Below are 11446 nucleotides of genomic sequence, written 5' to 3'. Positions count from 1 at the left end.
CCTGCTAAGTTCTGACTAAGGTTGGCTTGGAGCTTGGTTAAGGCTTCTTCCCCTTGATCTTGATGAATAATAAAATGTCAGGAGACTAAAAGAAAGGTAAATATATTCTGCTATGGTTACCAGTTTTAAAATTAACCTGTTGCTTTGCCCTGGATTTATCCTAACCATTTCTAACCAGTGGTATGATATCACCATACCATTGTATCAGGGATGGTAAGGCTTTCTGGTGTTACACCTAGAGAGCCACCTAAGGATTAATATTTTTAAGCATGTTAAACAAAAAAATATGGAATACTGAATAAATGAATTTTGGATGTACGGGTGGATTTGTGTAGTCCAGTAAGTCAAGTCTGTGTCCTTGTGATCATTCACAGACTTGTTGGGATGGAAGTGACCTGCTAAGAAGAAAGTCGCGACTGTTATGCCCCGGCAGGCAATGGGAAAGTAGCTGGTAAAAGACAAAATATTATTTCATAATATGAGCATATCTCGTAATAAGTGCATGTTGTTTACAATATATTTACAATTTAGAGTTTGACTAAAATGAGCTAGTAATGGTTATGTAACTATTTGATCAGTTGAGACCATTTAAGGAGACTTTGTTATGTACCAGTACCTTTGCTATTAAGGGGGGGGGGGGGGCAAAGAGCAAGCATTTTGAGTACAATGGCGGGACAAAAATACATGCAGTGCATTTTTGAATGCATATTCTTTTTGGAATCTTTTTCTGTATTTTTATGAATCTTCAGGTTCCAGGAGATTCCAGGTTTGCTGGATCACCCAGTTTCACTGATGAAAGTGTATTGTCTCCAGCCTTGGAGAGCTTTATTAAATCAGGCCCAGTATGTTAAAGGACTTTGCAACTGTCTACGCTGTTTAGCCACCCTCATATAACTAACAGTCTCCACTCCCTCTTTATTGCCGTCTTGCCTGGGTATGGCAGCCATTACCTGCCTGATGATCAACTTTTGGTGACAATTTTCTCTCCCCCTGAACATGCCTTCTATGGGGCCAGCTTCCAACAATAATCATACTTGGAAGACATCCCCATTGAAGTTTTTAAGGATTTCTTTATATGATTATAGATGGCAGTAGGGAAGGTTGTGGCTGCAGAATGTATGAATTGTGGCAGATCACACCTGTGACACTCAGATAGGTGAACAGGTGGGGCTGTGATTCGGTAGTTTATTCCAAGAGCACATTCTGCCAGCATTCTATAGGCATGGGGTAAAACAGTACTTATCCACCAATTCAGCACCATGGTCAGGACAATGGTCATCAACTGGGCCAGGTAGCTGAAGCATTGTTTGTTTCAGCACCATGGTGAGCATTAATGAGTAGATGAATACACTCAAGTTATAAGAAGATTTATCCAAAGATTCAAAAAAGAAAAAAAAATCCACTATCAAGATTTTCTGTATTTTTTTTTAGTTTGTTTAATTTAGTTGTGTCATTTTTGGGTTTGTAAATTCCAGTAACAAGGGACCTACCCAGAACAATGCAACAATTAGCACTTAATTTTGCATAAATGCTAAGAGTTCTATTTTGATTTTATTGAGATTTCTTGGGATTAGTTTTGTATGATATTTTCGAGGATCCCCTTCAACAGTGTAAAAAAAAGTCAGTCAAGATAATTGTTTTTAGTTAATATAATTATTATCAGAATATGTTCACTTGAATTTTTCTTTGTTAGCTACAACCATGAGTGATCTATATCTTGAAAGTGTGAAGTTCTTTGAGTTGTAACTGTTGAATATAATTGCAATGCCTGTAATTAAAGAGTTGTTTTAGAAACTTTTTATCATATTCTCCACCTTTATGAATGTAAAAAGGAACACTATTACTACTACACTTATAGAAAAATAGACACAACTTTTCTATACTCCAGGGACATGGATCATAATGAATTAAAGCAGACAAATTACCATTCAACCCACAAAAAAAGCAATGGAGATATCTGGTATAGATGGAACTTTTAGGGGTCTATTTATAAAGCAGAGAATCTGACATTCACCTAAATGTTCTCTGGAAGAGAATCCTTCAGGTTCATGTGTTTTACAGTGGTATCTTGGTATAAGTCCTTCATCCGTTCCAGATCCTTGGACTTATACCAAACAAATTTTCCCATAAGAAATAAAAGGAAAATTTTTAATCCCTTCCAATGAAAAAAAATCCTATTGTTATTGGCATATTATACATTGATGGGGCTGTATAAAATAATTTAAACACTGCTTAAAAGTAAAGTACTTAAAAACAAAAGCAATTAGATGGAATAAATGAAAATGTAACCTCACTTTACCTTGCTGAGAAGAGTGGAGTGCCTACTAGGATGGTGCTGAGAAGGGAGGAGGAGATGTTATGTAATTCACAGAGAGTTATAGCGCGGGTTGTTCACTGAATGGTAGCAACTGGCGTACTGACCCTCGTGGGCACTTCTATTACCATCGTTCATCATCCATCCATCCGTTGATCTGCCAGGACAGTCATTTGGACAATGGATGACGAGCACTGTACACATGCAAGATTCCCGTCTGATTTCAGCCCTGAGCCAAATATTGAACGAGAACCATTGCACATGTATACCCAGCCGAAGAAACATGGTCTCATTTCAGATTCGGCTTTCAAGGAGAAGTAATAGGTGCCATTGGGTGCGTTGGTTAACGCTCGCCATCACTACACTCAGCACGTGGCTGATCACATGGCTTGGAGTCTCTTGGGAATGACCCGTGGGCACACTTGTGAACAGCCTAAACAAGTTACAACAACATTTTTAATAATAATTTATTTTAAAGGTACTTGAATTTAAAAAAAATCATTATAATAAAATATGATGAACCAGTTGCAGGCACCCCGCACAGTGTTATTCTGATTGCCCTAACTCCTATTACTGTAATTTCAGTAGGACAGCTTGTAGGATGGTATCTATATGTACATAAAAGGATAACTTAAATATAAAAAGAAAAGAGTAAATACTAAATGCAATCCCTACACATCCTTCCCACACATAGGTCTTTGTATAAGGTAGAAAGCCTTTGGTTAGTACATTAATTGATCCAGATCTTTACATTACAGCTACAAATGTGACATTTGTGGAGAAATGATGAATAGAGGGATTTGAATATAAAAACAGGAGCTATGTATATGGTAAGAGTGATACAAAGATCACAAACTGCTGGACACACACACACACACACACACACACACAGAGTGTGTGTGTGTGTGTGTGTAGGTATGAGGAGCAGTGTCACAGCCCTTCTACAGATCCCATACACATTGCACTGTGTGCAGCCACTACCACCACAGCTGTCATCCCATAGACACCGCTAGCTCCGCCCCCTTTATAGCAGCGCGGTGACGTCATAGACCTGGGACGGCTTGACTGTGAGTGTGGCCGGGCCCGGATGGGTCAGTGTTCCATGGTGAGAAATAGGTGAGCCCGGGGTAGTGAGGGGGAACGCAGGGGATAGCAGCCTGGGACACGGGCAGGAGAGTGGGCGGGTTTTCTCGATGCGGTGCTTTGTTTTGTTATGGGCTCTGTATATATAACAATAGGCGCACACGTCACCCGTCTGCACTGTTATAAAGTATCTGTCCAGCCGCTACATAGACATATTGTGTTACAGCCGACCAATCCCAGGTCTGGGCTCAGGGGGGGTGTCACGTGACACAGTTCCTATTGTTTATGCTGTCATGGCTGCCTTGTACACACAGAGCAATGAAATCCCTCCACACAGCTGACACTTATATTGAACAGACCTCTATCAATAAATGCTCCATTTCATTTATATCTAATGCCAAAGATGTATTTTCATAACAGTAGTTAAAGGGGAGGGTAAAGCACAACTCTTCATATTAGACTCTGGCTGCTGTGGGATTTTGTGCTGCTTCAGGGCCGGCCGCTTGAGAACTGGCACAAAAACATACCGGCACTAGGACTGATCCCTACAGCCCCCATTCATTCCTACAGGGGCCCAGCCCAAGCGGCAGGGTTTCATGGCCTGAGGAAGAGCTAAGCCCACTGCCGGTGAGAATTATCCCTAAAAAGCGATTCCAGCTCATCTCCAACCTTACTAATACTAAATGACAGGAGGAGGACGATCCCGAACACAGAGATCAGGGTTTGTCATTTGTATCTCATCAGAGGGATTTCTCTTGACTTCCTGTTTGATAGACGCAGGAAGTGAGGTGAAATCTGCTCCAAGTGTTGTGGTTTAATGATTTCTTCTCTCCATTCCTGTCCTGATGACAACTAAAAATGTAGGGTTTTCCCGAATATTTGCATAGCACTCCTTCATTTAGGGAGTGTTTTCCCCTAGGATTAGGTGAGTACTGGGTGTAGCTATGTTAGGGCGATGTGTAGTCTCTAGCCGCCCCATGTAATGGAGGTTATCAGTGATTAGTAAAGCAGGCAATTATAAAATCCTGACAGAGGATCTAAGCACTGCTCATGCATAACGTTTGTTTTTATATATACTTTTTTTATTAATGCTTTGGATAAGATACTGATTATTGCATAATCTCCAACACTTATAAAAAAAAAAAAAAGGTGGTGGGGTCATTCATCTCTTCTTTCATATGATTTCTTTATGGCCCATGTTACTGAAAAAAGGTTGTCACCATCCTTATAATATAAATCCCATTTGTACCAGTTGTACCTAACAAAAAAATATAAACACATAAACAAATACAAAATTGATTATATATTATTGTAAAATATATAAAATAATTATAATAAAATTCAAAAATAATTTTTCAATCATATTGCAATATTAGATATTAATGTGTTACATTAAGGTTCTTTACATAATAAAAGCTCATCTGTTAGAAAGAATTGTACTATAAAAAGGTAAAAACACAAATTATTGTTGTTTGGGTCCTTGGAATGTCTTACTGTGGAACATGAGGATAGTTTAGTCTTCTTGTTCTGCAGTCAGGCATTTTGAGGCTCCGAAGGTCAGTCAGTTGATAAGTTGTTCCAAGATAACTTGAATTATTGGGCATGATTTATTAAAGCTCTCCAAGGCTGGATACACTTTTATCAGTGAAGCTGGGTGATTCAATCACCAAACCTGGAATGGATTTCCTAAAAGTAATTTACTATTTGTTAGCAAGTGTTTTCAATTCTGAACCGGATCCATTCCAGGTTTCCTGGATCACCCAGCTTCTCAGATAAAAGTGTATCCTCTCCAGCCTTGGAGAGCTTTAATAAATCAGGCCCATTGTCTCCTATAATGCTTTGTATGTTTCTGTAATTAATGTTCTGTTTGTGCTAAGTCTTAAATTGATTACATTGAAAAGTTAAAATTTAAAAAATATTGCTAGAAGACAGGTCTTTTATTGTAGAATGGGCAGTAAAAAAAACAACTTGGCTGATTGGAAAAATTTAAATAAACTCACCTATCCTCACTATGTTGCGGGTGCCACCCAGCTTCATATACTAAGCAGCATATAACCTTATATGCAAGGTGTTTATGGTTAGATGGTCCTACATGGCACTTGTTTAGAATATTGGTTTAAATATGCCTTCAATTGGCTACCAAGTTAAATCCTTTATACAGCGCAATGAGGGTCTTAATGTGTGTTAATCTTTTTGCTTTTTCTTACTTTGTAACTTTCTCTTTTAAATAAGCTTTCACTGTGGGAAGAAGTTATTGCTTTCTTTATCATACCCATATTAGCCCTCTTACATCTCTGCAGTCCTGTGCAGTGTGAAAATCTCATCCTCTCAAACCTCACCTTATCCAACTTAAAACCAATTCTTAGCTAATGTACTGTAGAGTACAGAGATACATAAAAAATGTGATGTTTAGCACATGTGGTACTGCTGGGAATGAAGTAATCAAACCTTAAAAAAAGTTTAATTCATCAGATTATTTAAAAACTACCGCACAGTCCAATTCAAGAGCATGTTTTTATTTATTTGCTTGTTGTAGAAATTCCAACCTGTTTATTCTACTGTGTTAAAGGAAAGCCAAGAAATCAACTTGCACAATCGGTTGTTATAATCTTTGTTAATATTCAGCTAAAAATTGTTTGTTTGTTCCAGGGCTCCGAGAAATATTCGCCATCATGCACCAGAAATTGCTAAAAAGCGCACACTACATCGAACTGGGTAGTTACCAATACTGGCCTGTACTTCTACCAAGAGGAATTAGACTTTATACTTTTGAGCAAATTCCTGTTTTCCTTAAAGATAATCCATACATTACTGATGGATATAGAGCTTATCTTCCATCCCGTTTATGTCTGAAAAGGTAAGATAAATGGTCACATGGTAAACAGATATTCCTGCAAAACACTCACTGACCTGTCATATGGGACCTCTGAATCAGTTATGTTTTTAGTTGATCAGGAATGTGTACTTGTTGGCCACTAGACCATTGTAGGCATAGGACTTTTTGAGTCAGGCCACATTGTACTTATGTAAAATTATATAATTTTAGGTTATAGTCACCTGATGTTTTATTTTCCATATACACCACAGCTGTATTTGTAACAGGTCTTTCTTAATAGTAAGCACTTCCAAGTTCATAATCAGTATCCCAACTACTTCCATGTGAGGAATACTCTCTTCTATTTGATGATCTCAGTATAAACAACTTCTATACCCCTGGGATTCTTCAAAAATCCAAATGGTGTAAACCTTAAATAAATGAGGGGGCACAAGGTAAGGTGTAAGGAGAGGTATGAGGCTGTAAAGTCATCTACGCATTCACTGGGCTATTTGGGTCATGTTACCTATGTAATCATTCCAAAGATGCCAGAATTTTTGTTCCTTAATCAGTGTTTGGCAGGGTTCCTCCAGAGGTTGCTAGTTACCTGAGCAATGAGCAATTTGTGCCTCTTTGGTCAGTTTAAGTGACAATTATGTTTTTGGCTATCTGTAAGGATAACATTCTTCACTGTGTCCAGCAATTCTTCCTACTGTTGCATATAAAGGTCCATAGAAAGCGTGTTTCTGTACCCGTTTCACTCTTAAGTGCTTCTTCAGGAGAAACACTGTAATGCCAAAAAAAATCAACAATATTGTATACTTAAATTCATATAATTACATTGTCAAAGAAAAAACATTTCCTACCTTGTAGTCACACATAGTCCAAAAACTTTCCTAAGACCTTAAAATTGCATGTTAAAAAGTTTAAGAGATGTGCAGAGCTCAGCCCCAGTATGCCATGAGGCTCTTACAAGCCTATTGAATTTATTATTTATTATTATTATTAAACAGGATTTATATAGCGCCAACATATTACGCAGCGCTGTACATTAAATAGGGATTGCAAATGACAGACTAATACAGACAGTGATACAGGAGGAGAGGACCCTGCCCCGAAGAGCTTACAATCTAGTAGGTGGGGGAATTTCACACACAAAGGATGTGAGATATGTAGTGTGGGAAGTAGTGATGGTTTCAAATGACAGAAGAAGCCGGGTAGGCAAGTTTGAAAAAATGGGTTTTGAGTGCTCTTTTAAATGAGCAGAAAGTAGGAGCAAGCCGAATAGGACGAGGAAGACCATTCCAGAGAGTTGGAGCAGCTCTAGAAAAGTCTTGTATTCGTGCGTGTGATGAGGTTATGAGTGAGGAAGTCAGTAGTAGGTCATTGGAGGAGCGGAGAGAGCGGCAAGGGGAGTATTTTTTAACCATGTCAGAGATGTAAGTGGGACAATAACTGTGTAGGGATTTGAAGGCAAAGCACAGGAGCTTAAATTTGATTCTAAGGTGAAAAGGAAGCCAATGGAGAGAACTACAAAGAGATGTAGCGGAAGAGGAGCGGAGCGAAGGATGGATGAGTCTGGCTGCAGCATTCATAATAGATTGTAGAGGGGAGAGTCGGGTTAGTGGAATACCAGCGAGAAGGATGTTACAGTAGTCCAGACGAGAAATGATAAGAGCATGTACAAGGAGTTTGGTGGTTTCAGGGGACAGGTAGGGGCGGATTTTGGAGATGTTGCGTAGGTGAAAGTGACAGGACCTGGAAATGTTCTGAATATGGGGGGTAAATGAGAGGGCCGAGTCAAAGGTGACACCAAGACAACGTGCCTGAGGGGAGGGCCGAATAACAGTGTTGTTAACAGTTAGATATATGTCAGGGGGGGATTTGGAATTTGAGGGGGGGATGATGATGAGTTCTGTTTTATCCAGGATGTTTCAGGAATCGGTCAGACATCCATGATGAGATGGCCGACAGGCAGCATGAGACCTTATCCAGGACTGAGGGAGACAGGTCAGGGGTGGACAGATAAATTTGGGTGTCATCAGCATACAGATGGTACTGTATGCCAAAGGAGGATATGAGACTACCGAGAGAGAAGGTGTACAGAGAAAAGAGGACCGGTCCAAGGACTGACCCTTGGGGGACACCAACAGGGAGGAGAGTGGGTGAGGAGGAGTTACCATTGAAAGAAACTTGAAAGGAGCGGTCAGACAGATAGGAAGCAAACCAAGAGAGAGCAGTGTCACAGATACCAATGGAGCACATGATTTGTATTAGAAGGGGATGATCAACAGTGTCAAAAGCAGAGGAAAGATCAAGGAGAAGGAGCAGGGAAAAGTTGCCTTGAGACTTAGCTCTGATGAGGTCATTGGCCACTTTAGTAAGGGCTGTTTCAGTGGAGTGGGCAGCTCTAAAACCAGACTATTGAATCCAGTTCTCCAGCTACTGCTTTCCCGATGCATGCGCCGTCCGATTGCACTATCTTGTATTCTATTCATTGTTTTAGCTTGTTCATTGCTGATGCTTAAAAAGAAGGAAAAAAACTTGCTTTTATATAACACGGGGAAGAAGAATTAGGGGATTTTTATGGTTTTATGGTTTAATTTGAAGTTTGACATTCTACTAATTATGCCCTCCAAAATAGTTTGTCTAAGAACTTCAGCCTTGTAGGTACAAAGTACAGCCACCAGTCAAATAATCATGTTTCAATAAACTGACTTACCTAAACTCTAACTGAATGTTGTTTGCTACTTCACCTGGCTTTCGTGTTTGCTCTTTACATTGTATTGGTATATTAGCTTTATGGCACTGTTCTATGCCTTGCTGATTTTACCATTTTCTTTTTCTCCAGCCTTTTTATCCTGTCCAATGAAACTGTGAACATATGGAGTCACTTGCTCGGCTTCCTACTATTCTTTGTTTTAGGTGTCTACGACATGATGTCTGTTTTGCCTTCTGCAAATGCTACCAGAGAAGATTTTGTTATTTGCTCCATCTGCCTGTTCTGCTTTCAGGTAAGCCTATTTGTTGTAAATACAAATATATGTTTTTTCAAGGACAGATTTTTTATTTTTCTAATCTACAAGATAAATCATATGATAAGGACCTCATGGCATCATACCTTTGCATTACATAGTGCTTCTTGGTGTGTTACATGCTTACTAGCATATTTCTATTCAGCCAGGTTTGGCATGATCATCTTTATCAATAAATGCCAGTATATCATACATCATGGTCATGAGGTCATCTTCTAATTCCTTTGGGCTACTTGGAATCATAGGCTTCCACCAGAGGTTGCTAGGGGCTCCTTGAGCAATAAGCAATTTGACACCAATTATATTTTTGGCTGTGTGTAAGGGTGACATTCTCCCAATGACCAGCAATGTTAGAGGCATTCTTCCTACTGACCACTACATTAATGTACTGAAAGTTGTGGATATAGGAATTATGAGAGGGGTTCCCCATTAGAAGTTATTTCAATGGTTCCCCAAAGTTAAAAAAGTCCATAAAGCCTGATATAAGGTATCATTTGTTTACTGTGCTCACTGTGTGTAGTACGACAGTAACTAGTAACAATGTTTTGCCATTATTACTCCTGGGGACAGTTTTTTTTTTTTTTTTGTACTGACAGGGTTGAAAGAATTATTTTTACTTTTTTACAAAAACTGAACCAGAAGAATGGCAGACTTAGATCCTAGCTGGAAGAGGATGCTTTTTTGTATAGAGAGAGAGGTTAACACTCTAATTGCTGTGTAAACAAACCAGGAAAACTCATAACAAGTAAAGTAAAATTAAAAACAAAATTCTTTGTCACTGTTTTCCCTCTGGACAGAATATGAGCTAACCAGGCAATATGGCTGCTTCTGGCCCTATTGTAATGTCAAATAGGGAAGAATGTAATTCACACTTTGTAATTTTTTGACATCTGTATGTAGCCACACTGGATGGCTCTTTTTCATTATCTGTTACTTTAAGAGACACCGTGACTGTGTCTGTACAGTGACAGTGTGTTTGAAGGGGAATTCACTTCTGGTTCCTAGACCAAAACACTGCCACATGGGGGGAGGTCAAAGATCCCCTATACCAGGGAACACCAGATATGTTTGCTGACAGAGGTGGGAGTGCTGGTAAGGCAGGTTTATTTGGTGGATGTGGGTTGGTGTTATTTTGCCCTACATGGGAAAGACAACAATGTTCCTTTATGGTGAATCTAAAGAACATATTTTTTTCTGATGGTGTAGTGAAGATTTGAACATCATTCATGTTTTTAATACTGTTGGTGTTTCCATTGTGACAAGGACCAAGAAAGTCATTAGGAAATTTCTGAAAGCTGGTTGGATCTCAAAAACGTGTTAGATTTTAACATGCTGAAATTTTACCTATAGTACTAAAGTGGATCAGCTTTAAAGAAAACTTTTATGGCCAGAGTGGTTCTGGATCATGTGATTATTATGCCAATTATGACATGGTGATCACATGCAGGTTGAAAGCTTTGTTAATAGTGCAATTACATTAAAAAGTAACAACATCTGTTAGTCTGTATTAAAACAGTACAATCAATCAGTTGTCATCGTTCATAAAGGGGTAGACTGACAATGTCCCTGTTAATCATATACTGATGCTAACCGGAAACACACATGCTCAAAGCAAAAAAAAAAAAACAGGAAAATCAGGATTCATATATTCTAGGGGCTGGTGAGTGTTATTTCAGATTACCACAGACCTTGGGCAGTGCAGTTTATGGCAATGAGGTTTACACAGGGTTATCTATTTCTGAGCTCTCTCGTGCTTTTGGTATTTAGGTTTTTAAAATGATATCTTCCTAGGTCTGAAGTCTTTTGCTGTAGGTGGATAAATTACTGACAACCCTTAGCTGACATACAAAGAGTATTGGCAAGCTTTCACTTACCAGGTTTCCCCGATGATAAGGCATCCCCATCAAATAAGCCACCCCCTGATTTTTGCTCAATTAAAATAAAGCACCCCCCTTCAAATAAGACATCCTCCGATACCTGATACTGCGTGCCTCTGTGTGACTCCTGGATGCTGGCTGCAGTGCAGAGTGAAACTGAAAGTAACTTCAAAGGACAAGCAAGCTGCTGATCCCTGCCCTAATGGAGTCTGTTACCCGGCCATAGAAGCCAAAAAAAAGTGAGTCGGTGATCAGAAGGGGACAATCAATGGCACATACGGTAGTGATCAGAAAGTGGTCAATCAATGGCACATGAGTGATC

General features: G+C 39.2%; 1 protein-coding gene across 2 annotated transcripts in view; it reads left to right on the top strand.

Moving 5' to 3' along the window:
- The first annotated feature begins 3349 nt into the window (after positions 1-3349).
- Positions 3350-11446, top strand: part of PAQR3 (progestin and adipoQ receptor family member 3) — an 18737-nt gene continuing 10640 nt past the window's right edge. The window contains exons 1-3 of one of the 2 annotated variants that reach the window (XM_072405292.1): positions 3350-3430; positions 6047-6254; positions 9064-9226. In XM_072405292.1, the coding sequence (XP_072261393.1) occupies positions 6070-6254; positions 9064-9226 (348 nt within the window). In that variant the 5' untranslated portion in view covers positions 3350-3430; positions 6047-6069. The remainder of the gene's footprint in view (positions 3431-6046; positions 6255-9063; positions 9227-11446) is intronic. The other variant, XM_072405293.1, reaches the window with a different exon arrangement.

The sequence above is a fragment of the Pyxicephalus adspersus genome, chromosome 3 (assembly GCF_032062135.1).
Source record: "Pyxicephalus adspersus chromosome 3, UCB_Pads_2.0, whole genome shotgun sequence".
Lineage (NCBI taxonomy): Eukaryota > Metazoa > Chordata > Amphibia > Anura > Pyxicephalidae > Pyxicephalus > Pyxicephalus adspersus.
This window is presented reverse-complemented; position numbering and strand designations above follow the sequence as displayed.